Genomic DNA, 19,755 nt, shown 5'->3' on the forward strand with positions numbered 1-19,755 from the left:
CAAATTTATACAAATGATGCTAATCTGTATACAAATATTGCCACTGTTACTGAAGTAGGACAGATAGTGTCCTTTCAGTATTGGACAAATAATGTTGATCTGCTGTCAGATATAAATTAAGGTGCAAAAAATGAAGAAGTCTTAAAATAATTGTTTTCTGAACATATGCTGTCAGTAGCATTGGAAATAGATTTTACAGTAAACAGCCCACTGATCCAGATTTCTCTTAAACTGCTTGAACATATGGTTGTTGGGCAGATTCATTACAGTGAGTGATCTCAAGAACACTGAAATCTCTTTTTTTTTAGGTACCAATGTCATCTGTGGACACAAAGACATTCAAACAGTATACAGACATGCAGAGTCAGGTAAATTCTATGAATTTATTATGCATTAAGTGAAGTAAGGACTCACAAAAACCTTTTCCTTTTGTCCTGACTGGCAAAACATTTACTGCGTGGATTATAACCATACTGCTTTCTTGTTCCTGGACTGAGTAGATGCCAGCTTGTGAATAAATCTGTGCATTTTCTACCCATAACATGCTCTGAAGTACAACCTCGCTCAACATCTAGCATCCATATCTAGCATTGATTAATTATCACATTAGTTATTGTGATTTCATTCAAGAGTGCTCTTAAAACTCGCCTTTTTTTACTAGAAGAACTGACTTAAAGACTTTGTAATGTTTACTTCCTTATTTATTGTCAGTCTGTTTTTGTTTTGCAATTTCATTGTGTTTGTTTTTGTAATCATGTCATATTTATTTTTGTATGTTATCTAATATTGTAACATGCTCATAGCTTCAAAGATTAAGTGCTGTATTAAGTGTACATTATAATTATTATTATAATTTTTAATTGTTACCTTTGCCAATTTTGTCTGTTGTCAGTTTACAAAACAGCCAACTTTGTTTCTTTTTATGCAGGTACCCAACACAAGCTTGATTTTATAATGGGTCAAAACCATGAAAATATTATGTTCAGGGTAAATGCAGTGCATATATAACCCTTCCAATACCTAACCCCATGTAATGGAACAATTTTAACCATGCTGTCTTCACTCAATGATATCAAGAAAGTGTGCATGTTACAAAACAGCCAACTTTGTTGTATTTGTTTGTGCAGGTACCAAACACAACCTTGATGCTAAAATGGGCTACATCATGAAAATATTATGATCAGGGTAAATGCAGTGCATTTAAAACCCTTCCAATACCTGATCCCCAGTATTGGAAGGGTTGTAACCCTGTTATCTTCACTCCATGATTTCAAGGACGAGTGCTTCAAAAACCATTCCTGAGTCCTGGGCTAAAAAATATATCCATAAATACTAATCTTATATCACAATTTTCATACTTAAATAAATTAAAAGATATATATTTATTACTGTAAATGCTCTAATTTAAATGCTGCTGCAAAGTTGGTACTTGTATATCTGAACTAGCAGCAATTGTGTTTAATATATACCCTTCCAAATTAGAAAATATTTAGAACATTGGAAAAGTAACATTTTTTTTAGAAAGACCTTTGAAAACTCTTGATTATACAGCTGCAGTTTAATCGGTTTTACTTCAGTTGCAAACAAATAAACACAGATCATTGAGAATGAAAATTTAATTTTTAGATTCATAAAATAGCAATTTCTTATTATTTCATATTATCAAGGAATTACACTTGTTCAGGGACTTGCACCTCTCTTATTACATCATGTTCACTCTAGGCCTGCGAACTATGGTGCTTTGTACATGTGGTGAATTGTTTACACTGAACCATGCAAGCCATTTAACTTTCAACACCGTAAATTTTATAATTCTAATCCTTTTCAAACATTGAACTAACAAAGATCTTACATAAATCTGAATATCAATTATGGCCTATAACATGGAATTAAAAATTGTCATGTGTGGAGAAAGATTTGATATGTAACAAAAAGACCAGAATTTTAACCAAATATAAATGTCAGTTACAAATGAACTACATAAATGATCCCTTTAAAACTTTTAAATAATTGTCAAAAATCACTTGTGCTTTCTCAAAATGATATTAATTTGTTTTAAAACAAAGACTGTAAGCACTCCATACTTTCTAGTCTTTCCTTTGTTTTCACTTTCCCTAACCTCATTATATATATATATATATATATATATATATATATATATATATATATATATATATATATATATATATATATACACACACATATATATATATATATATATATATATATATATATATATATATATATATATATATATATATATATATATATATATTGTTAGGAAAATGAAATATCAGTTGACAGTTTCCAGTCCTACTGTATAATGTATATATACCTGATAATATTTTTAAACCTTCTTAAATATGAATATGAAAATGATTTGCATGATTTCTTATTCAATACTGGGTAGCTTAATATAGGGACAGTTCTTAAAGTACTATTTAGGTTAACCTTAAATTTGGCAAAATGTGCTTTCTATTAGAGTGCTTTATGCACAAAAAGTAAAGACACTCAAGCATTTGAAAGTCAACTCTCATGATACTTGATCAAAGAACAAAGAATCGTAAATATATTCTGGTAAATACTGGTAGGCAGGTATATTGTAATACTGCAGTGACAGAAAATTTTATTAGCATAATTGTTTTGATTTAACAAGAGCAGTTAGCTGAAAACAAGTTAAAAACAATTTGCATCTCCAAATTGGTCTTAGTTTATCTCTGAAAGCTAAAACTTAAAGTTCTCACACACCCCCACTAAATGGTAACCTTGTAAAATTCACTTCATACAGGATGTACCCAAATTTAAAATAGGCTGAGAAGGGTGGTTTAATTAGGATTTTCACATTTTATGCTGCATAGTTACCTGTATAAATTTGTGCTGATAAAATATTTTTTGTTTTTATTTACATATTATTAACATGTAAAAATATATAAATATACCCATCATGCATTGCACTGTCAGAGCAACTTTTCTTAAAAGAAGTATTCCAACAACAAGAAAACAAAAATTGTGTTATCTGAATCCCATCAGGATACTCTTATTTATCCTTTGTTGTAGTTCAGGTGATTACTTAGACTCAGGAACAAGATCAAGTTTACAATAGTAAGAATCATCAAGAGATAGCACTCATCCCCCTCTAGTCCTCTCCCAGAGTTTAATGTATTCATTTGTCCTGCACTCTCGTTTTATGTGCAAACACTTGTGCTACACTTTGTTTCCATGTAATATAAAGAAACATTTAATGTGGAAACTTCTGAGTATCAAAGACACATCTGTTAAACTTGTTTGACATTACAACAACTTAAATTGTAATGCTTTGATCAATTTTAAGAGTTATGCTCCAGAAATAAAAATGTTTACAGACAAACATGCAGGTGGGCATAGTGCTAGGGGATAAAAAGATGTTATTATCCCAGTTGATATTATGTATATTTCACCTTGTATAATAAAACCAGTAATGATTAGACTAGTTTTTTTCTGTACCACAAATGTGATATATTTTATATTAATTCAGGAAAAGAAAATACTCAATGAATGTGTGGCTATATTTTTTTAGAACTCCCTAAAAATGAGTGTTGATGATGTTTTATGATACTAAATTCCTGATTTATCTTCAATGTATGAACACATTAGTAAAAATTGTATTAAAAGAGAAAACCATATTTACAGAAGAAAAAGTAGTGTACTGTTTTAAGTAATTATAGTAGAGAGATTGATTTTAAAATTTCATAAATTACTTTATTTGTTATAATTTTTAATTAGCACTGTTTATTTTATTAGAGTCTGGCAAAGCTGTTGTTTGAATCAAAGGAACACAATAAATCCCAGCAGTTTGAAATGGAAGATCTCAAACAGAAGCTTCATGATGCTCAGGGAGACATCAAAGTGGGTGAAGTACTCCTATTAGCCACATTATCCTATTTTGTTCATCTGTTAAGCATTACCATATATACTCATGTATAAGCCAAATAATTTAGGAAAACAATAAAAGCATGGAAGAAGGGGGGTTTGGCTTATCCATGGGCCAGGGTCTAAGCTTTAAAATTTTAAAGTTTCTTGTTGACTACAAATTATTTTTTCTGTGTCCCGTGACTTAAATGCATGTAAATAAAATACATTTTCAGTGTCCCAAGACATACTAAACAGGTATAAACTACTATGATTTTTTTAATTAATTTGCATGTGCATTTTCTGTTTTCTCCAACCTGAAAGGAAATAAAGTAAATAAATACTTCATATTTCATGGGCTGGTTTGAGTTTACACAGGTGACTAGGCTGTATTATAATGTACAATACTTACACAGTGCAAATTTTGCTTACTGGTAGTGTCATTTAAATTCTTGTTTCTTCCCAAAAAACTTTGATGCAGATTTTGCTTTTTTCATTGTTCACATTCTTCCAGATCAAATTTCAGCTAGATGTAAATAGCTGTTTCCATTATGTTGATCCAGATGCTCACTAGATAATCTTTTTCAATGATATACATGATCCTACAAATTCAAGTAATCTTTATGAAAAGTTACACACATTTAATTGTACAAGGCACGTGACTTGATATATTCATATAACTGTTACATAGTCATAAAAAAATGGTAATAATAAAAGCTAAATTTCTGAATATAGATTGACTAAGGTCATCGTCCATCTGCTTTAGTTTTGTGTTTTGTCTGAACAAAATGATAATTTTTTACACATTTGATAGCTGGTTGTTTCGGCATCTTCTTTGTTTATAATTTATGGACATGTCTTTTGTTTTCCAACAGCAATCCAGGTCATTTAATCGTTAACATCCTGAAACTAGCTTGGGTTAAGAGGGAATTTTGTCTGGCAGCTATACCTATACATTGATATGTAATTACCTTTTACTCCATAAATATTATTTAAGTTTAGTGCAGTGGTGCCTACCATTTGAATCCATGGGATGTACTTTATTTAGCAGGATATACTTCATTCAGCCCAAAACCTTCAATGTACAAGCGGTGGTGCCATTAAGTAAGTTACTAGCCTAAATGTGAGCATTAAACCAAACCTATATTAACTTATAACATTTCCATGTAATAATCATTCATGCCAACCCTGAGAAAGGTATACACATAATATTTTCTAAAATAAGTTTGCCTAAATAAATGCATTTAGAACTTACTGCATCTTGTGATGTTGTCTCAGACACGTGGGTCAGCTTATGCCTGTGTCGTGCACTTTTTAATGTTTTTACCTATTCATTTTAGGGGGTCGGCTTATGCGCGAGTATATATGGTAACTATTTTTGACTCATTTGACTATGAACAGATAAAGAGATATGCTAACTTTTCCCTTGTACCTTGCAGCTCACTCTTACAAATTCAGCAATAGTTAATATAAGAAAGTGTTATCTTAAACTTATTTTACTCTTTTGTTGGGCCAATCCTTTGTGCAGTAGGAGAATCCTGATTTTTTCCTATACGTCCGTTCATTCATCTCAAGAAGGGCTATTAGCATGATTGCACAAAAACCTCATGGTATGGACAAATGAAAGTTGAGGTATGTGACTTGTGATGTTTAGCTCAAATAGTCATAGACCAGGAGAGCTAATGTGATAGCCCGGTGTCTGTTGTCAGTCAGAATTTGTCTGTTCTCTATCCATTGGTTAACACAGGCTTGTTATTGCTACTCCTTCTAAACAACTTTGAGAATTTCAATGAAACTTTACACACACATTTATCCTAGGGTCTAGTTGTTCCTAAATGAAAGTGGTTCTACTTAGACATCCAATATGGCCACCACAGCAGTCATCTTGAAAATCTTCTTATCACTTCTTGTCCAGAATGGATAGTTATATTTAAAAAAATGGGTTTTCTCCAAAAGGCTTTTTATGATGTCTAGTTCCTCTATATGAAAATGATGCCAGTTTGATGTCTGATATTGCCACGATGGTTGCCATCTTAAAAATCTTGTTTATTACTACTCCTCCTAAAGGAAGACACATTAACTTGTGACATCTAGGTGCTCCTAAATGATTCTGATCAGACATATAATATGAGACTCTATTTATCACTAGTCATTCAGAATGGAAAGTCATATTTACATGGAATTTTCACGGGAAAACTTTTCATGATGTCTATTTGGTCTTAAATAAAAACTCTGCTGATCTGTTATTCAATAAGGCCACTACAAGGGCCGTCATGAAAATCTTCTCGCTACTTCTTGATGAAAATTCCTATCATCACTGGTTTTTACAAGAAAACTTCTTATGATGTCTAGATGGAAGTAAATCAGAGTGGTGCCAATCTGACATCCAGTGTGGCCACCATGGCAGCTATCTTTAAAATTTTGTTATTGCTTCTCCTCCTAAATGGATTGTCATATCGACATGGAGTTTTTGTCCAAATACTAATTGTAATATCTAGTTGGTTCTGAATATAAATAGTATTCTATAAAAGTTCAAATGTCAAAGTCACTGATGTAAGGGATAAAATGGTTTGTGCTTAATAAAAAAAATATCGTACACCACATGCCAAACTGTTGGTTGTCTTGCCCTTTTTGTGAGGAAGAATCACAGATTTTTAGGTCATGTGCAAGGTCACTCTGATTGAAAGAAGATTTTTTCCCCAGACGATAACGTTATATAATACTGTTCTGGACTAAACTTTGTTGATGGAATGCACTTGTAAGGAAAAAGTATAATGTAACATGGTGGGACATGATGCTACATGTTTGAGGTATGATACCCCAGTGCTAGACATCACTATAAATTACCACATTGCAGACATCATAGTGATATGACTGAAAATTTTTTAAAGCTACATTAAAAATCCAATTCACACACACATTCATAATAACTTTTGTTTTAGACCTTTTACCTTGAACAGATATTTGGAGTACTTGTAAAGAAATAGAAAGGGCATATTGATTTTGGAATCCAGAGGTTAAGGTCATTGTGACTCTAAGAAAAATGGATTTTGCAGAAGAACTTGTTTTCAAAAGTAAGTGTCCTAACCAAACTTTGTGGATGGTTTTCACTTAGTATATTAAAGTAGGCTTTAGATTCTAGGGGCTAAAGATCTGAGGTCATGGTCATGGCAAGTATAATGAGAAAATCTTTATGCACAGTAAATTTGTTAAAGAGAAGCATGCCTTGACCATAGATCTTGGTCATTGAGACCCATTGATCAATAATGTCAAGAGTGAACTTTGTCTCTCTAGTGCATATGTAGAACTATTACCTTATTTACTGTATAAATTGGACACTATTTGTTGGGACACCATAAATTAATTTTTTGTGTGCACTGCCTGTTCTGGGACACATTGGGTTTTTTTGAGTCGCAAGTTTTGGGACACCTTTTAAATCGCTCAAAAACTATGACAGAAAATGCATGCAAACGTAAATTTTATTTTTAAAAAATATTAAACTATGTTGTTGAGATAAAATTCTTTAATCCACTGCAGTAGCATCATCTCATCAACCCAAACCTTCTGCACACCTACAATTCATCCATTCGGTACATGACTACTTTTTAGCTTCCTCATGCTATGAAAAATCATCATTGGAGGCAGCACATCTGAAGTGGAAATTACAAGCACTAAAGTAAGATTTTGTCTGCACCAGTCATGCAAATTCTCACTTTTTTATCCTCCTTCATACCAACAATCCATCCAGAAATGATAACAAAGTACACTGAAATATCATTTATATCAATGATTATATTGTCTGCAAAATCATCTTCTCTTCTTACCTCCATGAATTCATCAAATGTTTTATTTCCTCCTCCTTCAGGGAGACACTGGGTCATCGATGTCCATACATGAAGCACTAAAGTGTCTCACTATAAAAACTTGCATGGTTTCAATTTATTTTCACAATTCCCATCAATACTGGTAACCTATCATGTGCTGAAAAATGGCGTTAAACCCCACAACAACAACAACAACCATCAATAGTTGAAAAATGTAACCAAAGATAGCTTCCCTATGTCAGTCGACTTTGTACATAATATAAATCGGCACACTTAAAAGACTCTAAGAGTTGGCTTCTGAGGTCATCTTGCTTTGTAATAAAATAACCTTTGTACTTGATATCATATTGGTAAGTGCCAGTTGTGTTTATTTACCAACTGGGCTTCTATTTTCTTGCCATCTATAATCTTAATTGGTGCAAACAGGCATTGATTGTTGAATGGTTTATAGTTTACACAGCAGTAACTTGCTTTAATAATGCTTTTTGTAACCAAGCAAAAAGATTATCATTTGCACTCACAGTGAATGTATTTTCAAATAATGATTTTTATTTGTGAGATACCATTTTATTTGTAACCTGAATATAATACAATTTTGTTAATTTGCACCTTACACCATATGCATGAATGGCAGGTGCCATCAAGCAGTTGCTTGATATTTCCCTCTCTTGTTCTTTTGTTGCAATTTTGTTGAATCCAAATTTTCAGTCTGATGCAATATTAAAACCTTCAATTACAACCAGACACAGTTAGTTTCTCTATATGCATGTCGGTGAACAATGTGTCATAAGTTATCTGACACTACAGTATGGATTCATACACTGCATACATGGAGTTCTTGGGTATATATTTGCTTTAATGCTCATGATGAAAGAAAGAGGAATAAATGATAACAATACAAGGTTAGTTTCTTTCATTTTATTATCAAAGAAGTGTGTTGTTTATCATGTATTTTGGGTGTGTGTGCAAATTCAGCATAAATGTATTTAGTTGCTTAAGTCTTGGGACATATAACCTGGGTGAAAGAAAGTTTCACCATAAGTTGGGACAGGAAAAAAGTATTTATTTTATCATGTCCCAATTTATATTGTAAGTACAGTAAACACTGAATGGATATAGAATGTTCAGTTCATGGTACTCTTGTTCTACCTCTTGGACTTGAACTCTGATCTAAAAACATCGTTAGCACAATTACATGACATCCACTTTTCACATGCTTATATGCATCTGTAGTTAATCTAACTATATTTTTTATATATATTTTATGCCATTTTAGTAATAGTTATTTTTATAACTTGCTAGACTGTAGGATCTTTTTTCATCTAATTGGGGACATAATTATTTAATTAATTTATAGGCACAAGTTTAGTTTAATTGTTTGTAAGTACAAGTTGAGTTTCCTATTTTGCCTGCATCAAATCAAATAGTTTGCAAGGACAAATAATGGCAGACATTTCCTTTATGACAATCTGAATAACATTTCTATTCATCAAGCTGCTACAATAGATACAACTTTAAATCAATTGTTGGTTGAGTATGATTCTTTGAGAAAATGTATCACCTTTATATGCAAATACTTTTTTCTTCCAGCTGCTACGTGAGCAGATAGCAAGACAAAGGGTTGGAACCACAGATGAAGGAATGAATATTCGGCACTTCCCAGCTCATGAAAGGGAGGATCTTGTCAAACAGTTAGAAGCTTCCAGAGAAGAGGTATTGAATATATTTTATCAGCAGCAGCAGTATCAATCCCATAACCCATGAGGTCATTGAGACACCACAGATGACTCAACAACCAATTCTCTCCATCTTTTCCTGTTCTTTGTGAATTGCCAAACCCCATACTTGTCCACTCTTTAAAGTTGTCTTCCCACCTCTTTTTCTGTCTGCCTCTTCTTTTGCATCCTTTCATTGTGCCTTGCAAAATAGATTTTGCCAGTCAAAATGATCATGAGACATGATTGTACCACTTAAGTTTGTGTTTTTTGCAGTGGTCAAGAGGTCTTCATAGGGTCTGATGACTCTTTGCAGGGATGGTGCTGGGTTTAAAAAAGTTGTTGCCAAAAAAATTGCCAACCTCAACTTTAATTTGGGTTTCAAACTGACATTGGTAGTGATCGTAAGCATGAACCTTTTGGTTGCAAAAAGGAAACTTTCACGGCACAATAAATATGTTCCAATCACTGTTAAATAGAACAATGCTTTTAAGTCTGTTGCCGACTTTCTTTGATCGAAGGCCTAAGGCTTGCTTTGATGAAGGTTCTTGTGTTATTGACAGTGCCGCTAAAGGCACTCTTTGAAGGACCAATCAAATGCTTGTTTGTTATTGCTGTAGCAACATCAAATAATTGTATAACATTGATGGAGACACAGGTTTTTTTCTTCATTTGCTTAGTATATGTACAGAACAATTGATGCTTCAAAGGTAATCAGTTGTCTTTAAAGTTTCAGCAAAACCATTTTTTCTGGTACATTTTTCAAAGGGGAAAAAATTGACATCATCGGGTTGATTGTAGCTAGTCAAGTAGCATGACTATTTAGGTTATATTACAGCACAGATTACTAAGGCCAGCCATCAGTATAAAGCAGATTATGATATAACAATGCTATATTAGGGTGGTTTGTCAGTATGAGCAAAGGATTTGTTTATGTAACAGTAGATTCCAGTGCAATTTTATATCCAAGTTTGCATCTTGCTGTCATGGTTTCTTTAAATTTCTCAACTCCAAACCCAAGACTGTAAAAAGTTATGCAGTTTTTAACAGCCAGAAATGTTGTCGCCAAAAAGATCACCAGATGGTATATTTTGTCACCAATAAGGGGATAAAAGCAATTTGTGACATTGGCAAAGCCTAGCATGATCCCCGTCATTGGATCCTGTTATGGATCTCTTTGTTGGTTACATGTGGTGTCATTTATTTTTGTTTGGGCTCAATTTTCATGGTTTTGTAATTTAAAAAAGGCATTTTCGTGGGTACTTAAATTCGTGGTTTTGCCTGTCAAAGTTTGCATATAAGTAGGTATTTAATTTTATGATTTAACCTCTACAAATACCCAAAATAAAGAATAGAAAAGAATGAAACTATGCTGATGCAAATGGTGGTCACTTTAATGTTTAAAACAATACTACCACTTGTATGAGCACATACATGCCAACCATTATGCTTTTGGCGTAATCATTACAGTTTTTTCCTCCAAATTATGCATTACGCGTAACTGTATTCGAATTACGCTTTTTCGATATATCCCCCTCCAAAAAATTTATTAATTTTTGTTATCATTTTTATTAACATCCAATTAATCCCACAGACCTTATTCAAGAAAAGACATCTTCTATGTAACTACGACATAAGAGTACGCTTCTCCAAAGACCTGCATGCACTTTCCTAACAGTATTATGTTCTATTTATAGCAGTTACCCTACTTCAAGAAACATGTTGGTTTCTATTTTGAACGTTTAACCTTGGTTTCTATTTATAGCAGCTGTATGGCTTAGTTAGGAGAGAATAGACTGGTTTTCTAACTTTTAATCTTTGCTCACAGATTCTTTGTTCTAATTCAGAACAGAACCAGTCTGTAGGTATTTGGCGCTAAAAGTCAAGTCATATTTATTTTAGTCAATGCAGTTTGGGCAAATATATTTTTCAAATAATTTCACAGATGGATTAGGAAAAGAAGAAAAACCGATTCAGAGATGAATACATGAATTACACAATACAGCATTCCATTCTAGTGATCTTCATGCACCTTGCATGGCTGCGTGGAAATGATTTTAATATTGGTCATGGTGGTAAAACGAAAAAACCTTGAATTAGCTTGTTTACTAACTCCAGTACTGAGGTAACTTCATTTTATTCAGCAGAACTAAATTGTGGACACGAATTTTATAAATGCAGATGCAGTAGTCTTCTACATTGATTCTTTGTTCAGACAGATGTTTCCTGATTGTACAATTGTAGAAAATATGCATGTGCAAGAACAAAATCATCTAATATTGTTAGATGTTTAGCAAAAGATACTTCACTTAAAATTGCAGAAGCTTTGAAAATTGGGCCATTTAGTATTGCAACAGACAGGAGTAGTGATTGTAACAAAAAGTTGTCTCTGTCATATGATGCACCATGTTGCAGGAAAAGATGCTGATACATTACAAGAACTCCTGAAGTATCAAGTTGGCAGTCCACTTTACCTGACAATGTACTTCAAACAGATAGAGTTGAATTTTTCATCTTATTTCCCAGCTAAAAGAGCAAATAACTGTAAGATATGAATTTCCTCTTCTTGTCAGGTTATGAAAGGAATATTGGTTCTTTAAAATTCCAGAGGGATAAATAAATCATTTTGTACATATATGCTTATTGAATTTTTATCATGTTATATGTGGATTACTCTTTTTCTGCCCAGATTATTCTTTTTGGTATGCTAAACAGGTCATGGACACCAGATATTACTGGTGACGATCAGGGCACAGTATTAGTAAACTTTGCAACCTCATTAATCAAGTCATTACACCCTGAATGGATAATTGCAGGTCATGAAAGATCAGACCGAATTATCTGTGGTTTTGAGAAAGCTGGACTTGTTTAATTCAGCAATATGAGGATTCTTTACCAGAGAAGCATTTGTGATACCATGAAACTTGATTGACACAATGTTGATACAGTGGCTTTGTCCAAAAATCTGTGAAGTGTGAGCTTTAATACTCAGTACTTTGCTGTAATCAGTGTATATACATAGTGTTTCATTAATAATAGTGTTTCAAGAAATAGGAGAAACTTGTATCATTTTTTGTCATGGACAGTAGAGACCTAAACTTTCAGATAAAGCATCTAGACTTAAGCCAATTAACACAGAATGGATTCTCACTTCACCTGAGAAAGTAACACTTGGGATGGATACAACTAAAATGGACTTTGATAAAGCGGGATGGATCTGCTGATCGTTTATTCAGCAGTTATGTTTCTGAAACCTAATTAGTAATAACCGTGTTCTTGATTTCTGTTTGCTTAATGGAATAATGAATAGTACTTGTGGTCAAAAGAATAACTTATCTGGTAAACACTTTTTTTTATTACTGAAATAACAGATATTTGAATTAGACAAGTTAGTTGTTTTCCCATTGATCAGTCTATTCAGTCTTCGTGATCCAATAATAAACAGCTACACACATTCAAGGGCATGTGCGCTTCAGAGAGACACAAAACTGTGATCACCAGTTTATTTTCTTAAACTTTAATAACTAATTTTTCACAGAGATTTTCTAATTTCATTGGATTGCATAAAGATTAAATATGCTTTCATTATTGTAAATGGATATAATATTTGCATTGTGAAGTAAAGATGGACACAAACTATGAGTAATCTATTACTAAAGCTTCAGATAGTCATTACTTGCATGCTGAACTTTCATGATGTTTTGTATGCAAATTAAATTGTGTGTGTGTGTGTTTTAAAATACTGGTGCTATTAAAAAGAGCAAGCAAATGATACCTTACTATGGTAGGGTTGGAGTGCTCTGTCTTACCCTTAAACACGTGAAAATTGCTACTTCACAAATTGAAAAAAATGATTGACATTAAAGCATATTTGTATATTTTTTGGCACAAAATGCTTTTTAGTTCATTTGGCCAGGTGAGCTTATCCTTTAACCCTGCATCTATTAGCAATTACTATTTTAAACTTCTTTTTTTTTAAAAAGCACCTGACCAATTTTGACCAAATGTAGTGCAGAACATTCTTGCATGAAGGACTTCTTTAATATTCATGCAGATGCAACCACATATAGCTATCAACACTAAAAATAATATAAACCCTTTCTGTGACTTTTTCTCATAAACCACTGAACAGAATTTTATCAGTTTACAGAAAGCATCCTAAAAGGAACACTTTTCAACTTTATACAAATGGTATCAGTCCACTTTCAAGTACGGTCACTTTTACTAAAAATAGAAATTCTTTAAACTATTTTATTCTCCAAAACTGTTTAAGAATTTGACCAGACTTGACATAAAGCATCCTGGCATGAAGACCTTAAAGTTTATTTAAAATTTGCCAATCCGGCATCAAATATAGCCACTGTTTCTAAACATTGAAAACCCTTTAAACAACTTATCTCCAAAACTGCTTGACAAAATTTGATCATGTTTGACAGAAAGCATGCTAGCAAGAAGACCATTTAAATTTATACAGAAGATGTTGTCCCATCATCAAATACATCCACCATTACTAGAACTGAAAAACCATCTTCAAAACTGAGAAAAAAACAAAACAGAAAGTTTATTCTGTACTTTAGGCCTTAAGGACACACAGTACTAATGATATGGAAAATGGGAACCAGCCTGAAAGTGGGTGAACATAAAATGGAGTATATATGGGTTTGGCTGACTAGGATTGGTTAATAATGTAAGTTATGTTTTAGGAAAAAGAATCTTTTGAGAGCTTATCTTAGTTGTAAGTGAAAAAAAATAGAGACATCATTTTAATGATGGAATTTCAGTCCTTTAACAGTCTTGAGTTTGGAACACTCATTACTAAAATTAACACCTGACCCTTTGGTGCAGAATTGAAAGCACATATTTCAAACACATGCAGGTCCAGAAAATGCCACGGCTCATATCCTTTCCTCTACACAGAAGCTGACATCCAGGTTTCATCTATACTGATAAATATAGGTTTGATCTTGAGCACTCAAATATTTTAAGTTATTGAATTTTTAATATCATGGTGTTTGCATAGGTTTACTATGGGAACTGAATTAGTGCTGTGAGTCCTTAAGCCCTTAATACATAACATATTAAATAGTTGAATACACATTGCACCATAAACAGTATAGTAAAATATGCTTGTTTATAATCATACTTTTTGATAGCTAATTGCTTAGTTTAAAAGCTGAATACAAAAACTTTGAGACATTTGTAATTAGGCTTATTTTCTGAGTGGAAATTAGATTTGCAAATTTATCCACTGAAGGGTTGATATAATACTTGTTGAGATATTTCCATTGGTATAAGAAGTACATACGCATACAAAATAGTTGTTGTGGGGTTTAATGCCATTTTTCAGCACAAGATAGGCTCTACATGGCAGCCAGTATTAATGGTGGAGAAAGAACCCGGGAAAAGCCCAGAAAGAACCACCAACCCACGAGAAGCTACTGGCAAGCTTTCTCACATACCCACATAGGCCAAACCCGAGACTTGAACCCACACAGACAGAGGTGAGGTGGCAGTGATCCATAACGGTGAGAGCTTTAGACCACTTGGCCACTCGGGGCCCCATGCAAAATGGTACTTATCTTCTACACACATGATATTTTCTTTCTGTCATAGTTTGCAAACTCTTTGATCTCTTTTAATTTTAGTGTATCTTCCTTGTTCAATCATTCAATCATGTTTAGAACATCAGAAAGGTGCAAACGTTTTTCTGAAAATGAAAGGTAGTTCTAATGTTAAATATTTCGCAATTTCCAATACTGAATTGTACTGACTGTAATAAGCATATTTTGTAAAATCGCCTCTCTTACTTGACCAGATCTGTAATGAGGAATCAAATAGACATTGTCTGTAATAACTAAAAATTTAAAGTATTTCTGTCACCCGTTTCTTGCGCTATCCATGCATAACGAAAACCATGAGAAAAGATCACATTTTTAACTTGACTGCCCCATGAGCTTTTACTGGCATCATCCAGTTTCTTAACATGTACAGTAAACACTGTTATGAGAGACTGCCCCTTCTGCCAACAAAAATGGTCTTGTAAGACAGGTGGTTTCTTATAAGAGGTTTGTACATAAAGACCAGATTCCAGGGTCCAGTTTCAGAACAATTTAAGGAAAATTAACCACAATCACTGTACATACATTCTATTCTTTATTAATAGTTTTAATAGTTCTTGATAAAATATTGTATGGATTGATCTGAAAACAAAATTATGTAGTGATAAAAATATGCTTATTCCATTAAATTTTAAATTACATTTACGTTTGAAGATGTACATGTATTAGCATATGAAATCATTTCTGATTTACTCCTTTTCCTTTATAACACCCTAAATTTGTTTTACCAATGTTTAAACTGCTATTTTTGCGAGTTGTCTGCTCTTTTTCACTTCTTTCAGTTCCAATAATTATTTTCTACAGTTTTTAAATGTGTCTCTTTTTAGTTGGACATTTGTCCATTGTTACTAAGGTTCTAGGTACAGTGCAACCCTGCTATAACGCACCCCGCTTAAACATAAATTCGGATATAACGCGGTCGTGGAGTGGCTCCCGAAATTTTGTATATTCGCATATGAAAAAAATATTTTTTGTTCAAAGTACATGAAATAGTGCATAAATAAATTAGTATCATTATGGGGAGGAGATCGCATATGAATTCCAATTTAATATGATCGTGGAGTGGTTCCTGAAATTTTAAATACATGGTTGTGTCTTTTTCTCGTACTGGGATTTTTTTTTTAAAGTATGAGAAATAGTGTGTCAAACATTTAGTATCATTTTGTGGAAGAGTTTGTGTATAAATTTTAATATAATATGATCGTGGCGTAGCTTCTGAAATTTAACAATATCACCAGGCTCTTGAAGTGTTACTCCAAAATAAACATCGGATATGTTACTTATTACTGGTCCATGAGTAAAGTCAGTAAGTCGTCTTTGTGGTTGTCTTCAATTAATTCTGTATACAGTCGTTGCTCAAACAATAGATAACATGTGTTTCTTCTTTAACTGCATACACAACCAAGCAGCAGACAATGTGGTGGTTGATAACAGATTCTCACAGTTTAATAAACATCAAAAAACAAAAGCCGCCAAGATGTTTGCTGGGCTTGTCGGTGTTATTAGATGCAATCAGTTGACCAGAAAATAATGTCCACTTTATTAGCTGGAAACTGAAAAGGTATGAAATTTTACATGTGTTCAACTGTAATTTTCTTTTATAAAAGTGACTCGTGACCATTGCTGCCTACTGCGCTTAGTTCTCGGGTTTTAACTGTGTATGGGGTTTTCTTATGAACTCATTAATAATTTATTTTTTATAAAAATATTTTACCGTTAAGGAAAAGCAAGTTCACAAACGCAATTTGTTCTCTGCACTTTACGCCAAAAATTATTATCATTTTGGGAAAGAGATCGTGTATGAATTCAAATATAATACGATCGTGAAGTGGTTCCTGAAATTTGAAATACATGTACATGTACTTGTATTTTTCTCGTACCTGGAAAAATACTTCTTTTTTTAAAAGTATGAGAAATAGCATGTAAAACGTTTATTATCATTTTGGGGAAGAGTTCGCGTACAAATTCAAATCTAATATGATCGTGGCTTGGCTTCTGAAATTTAACAATTTCACCAGGTTCTCTAAGTTTTATGCCAAAATAAACATTATCGGAAATGTTACTTATTACTGATCCATGAATAAAGCCAGTAAGTCGTCTTTGTAATTGTCTTCAATTAATTCTGTATACAATCGTTGCTCAAACAATAGCCGAGATCAGTTTCTTTAATTGCATACACAACCAAGCAGCAGACAATGCAGTGGTTGATTAAAGATTCTCACAATTTAATAAACATTAAAAGAAACGAAAGCCGCCATGGTATTTGCTGGGCTTGGCGGTGTTATTAGACGCAATCAGTTGACCAGTAAATAATTTCTTTATTAGCTAGAAATTGAAAGGGTATGAAATTGCACGTGTTCAGCTTAAAATTTTTATAAACGTGACTCGTGACCATTGTAGGCCTATGCACTTAGTTCTCGGGTTTTACGGGTATGGTGTTTGTTCATGAACTCATTATTAATTTTCTTTTTTTTTTATAAAAATATTTTACCGTTATGGAAAAGCAAGTTTACAAACGCAAGTCGTTCTCTGCACTTTGCACAGTGATTAGTATAGTAGTTTTCACATGTTTTTTTTCTTCGATATTCACAAAATCTGAAGTGAAAGTTATATGCACGCTGAAAGCATGTGTTGATTGTTAATTATTCTTGCTGTAGTCATTCAAACGAATAGGCGTACAAGCATTAATTATTGGAAATTTGCAATGGATAAATGTACACGGAAACGCATATGAGAAAAATTTTTGCAATAGGAAATTTGTACAGACACCGCTCATAGACCCTGGAAAGTAATGAACCATACACGTGCTTCGTCTTTCTTAACCTAATTTTGCTGTTCATTTTTCACACTGAATTCAGACACATAATGATGTGTGACAAAATTATTGAATAGTTTAAATATGTACACAACTTTGGCAATGGAATTACATATATTATGGATTAATTGCAAGCCCCGACGGTACGATATCAGACGGCAAGTAAACGGTGTTGATACTCTGTTCATGCTGTATATTAGACGCTGAATTCAGACACAATGATCTGGGAATTTTTTTATATTAAATGTTGTAAATGTTTGCAGTTTTTCAATGGAATTACATACATTATAGATGAACTGCATGCCACGACAGCACGATAGTAAACGGTGTTGATACCCTATTCATCATACACATTAGACATGAATGCACGTATATGTGCCAATGAGTTGTTCTCAGAAAAAAGTAAAATACTGTAAAACCCCACATTAACACGACCCCAATATTAACGCGATCCAAATTTTTGGACCCCAATTACCGCGTTATAGCGGGGTTCCATTGTATTAACATTATTAGTTTTTAGTTGTAATATCAACTATAAAGACGGTTTTGACTGGGCTTTGGGAAGATATGAAAAATCTATACATGTCATTGCATATCTAACAATTAATGAAAAAAAATGAAACAGTTATCTCATCCAATAAAAGAATCATTTACTCAGAGACAAAGGTCATTGGTTTAATTCAGAGAACACATGTGGGGATTAACTCTATAAACAAAGTGTGCAATCTGGTCGCAACTTGAATAGACAACAGCTTGGTGATTGGGATGTAATCACTATAACATTGGGGAAAAAACAAACAACAAACATCACAATCCGTTATCTCTGTCAATCAAATCCCACAAAAGATTCTCTTTTACTGGTTTAATAGACAAAGATCTTATTCATCCCCAGGCAGTATGGGTTAAGATAAACAATATATGTGAACACTACCTCAGTTTCGGCACTACAGTGGCATGTACATCAGCCTGGTTTAGGGACTGTAAAATCTGTCACCGGTAGCCAGAATCCTTGTTTTTGTTCTTGTTGTTTTTATGTTTGTTTTTTATCACAGCAATCTTTGCTAATCAAGCAGTCATTGTTACAAATGACTACATTAAGGTCAGTGGTGTTTGTCTTTGTTCCCACGATATGGTCGTTCATAGAGCTGGATACTGGGTCCTATTTGTACATGGTAGCTGCGATAAGGCCAGGAACCAGGCCAAGTGCTGGAATAACCTATATGTACTTTTCTCTGGTTTACAATTTAAAAAATACAAGACACTTTAAGCATACCTAAAATATTTCAAATAGCGGTAGCCAACTTTTTTTAATAGAACGGTCATTGTTACAAAGATTAAATAAAGGTTGGTGGAGTTTATCTCCGTTTTTGTGATGCGGTCATTAATGGCAGTGTCGAAATGCATATTTTGTCAAGACTTCTGGTCGTGTTCAGTAGGTGGTTGCTCATGACAGAGCATTTATATAATAAAATTGATCCATGCATAACAAATGTGGTTGGAAATGACAGGTGGTCGCTCATAGCAGAGGTCGCTTATAACAGGTTTTACTGTATAACATTGGAAAGGCTATCTGCTTGTCGACATAAGTATAATTTTATTCCAGTACTATACACATCTGAACATGTAAGTTATATGCAGAGAGTATTGTCCACATTCACCAAGACTAACATAATTATTCACATTATTGGTATGTTAAGATATCTTTTACAAAATCTTTGATGAATTGCTTATGTTTCTGGTGAATATTGATACCCCCATATTTCTTAACCATAACATAAAATTGGTTTCACAATAGCCTCAGATATTTTAAATATATTCCGTACATGTGATCTTCCATTATATGTTGATGCCTAAAAATTATAGATACTTCTTTCAACGCTTGTAATGCCATCATA

At 33.1% G+C, this 19,755-nt stretch overlaps 1 protein-coding gene across 2 annotated transcripts in view; it reads left to right on the forward strand.

Annotated features, from left to right (window-relative positions):
* Positions 1–19,755, forward strand: part of LOC149795346 (uncharacterized) — a 64,291-nt gene that overhangs the window by 15,538 nt on the left and 28,998 nt on the right. Inside the window, exons 3-5 of one of the 2 annotated variants that reach the window (XM_089965120.1) lie at positions 309–368; positions 3,781–3,885; positions 9,303–9,425. In XM_089965120.1, the coding sequence (XP_089821246.1) occupies positions 309–368; positions 3,781–3,885; positions 9,303–9,425 (288 nt within the window). Of the gene's footprint in view, positions 1–308; positions 369–935; positions 988–3,780; positions 3,886–9,302; positions 9,426–19,755 lie in introns of those variants that run through there. The other variant, XM_089965121.1, reaches the window with a different exon arrangement.

Source organism: Sinohyriopsis cumingii, chromosome 7, assembly GCF_028554795.1.
Source record: "Sinohyriopsis cumingii isolate HCF-2022 chromosome 7, ASM2855479v2, whole genome shotgun sequence".
NCBI lineage: Eukaryota > Metazoa > Mollusca > Bivalvia > Unionida > Unionidae > Sinohyriopsis > Sinohyriopsis cumingii.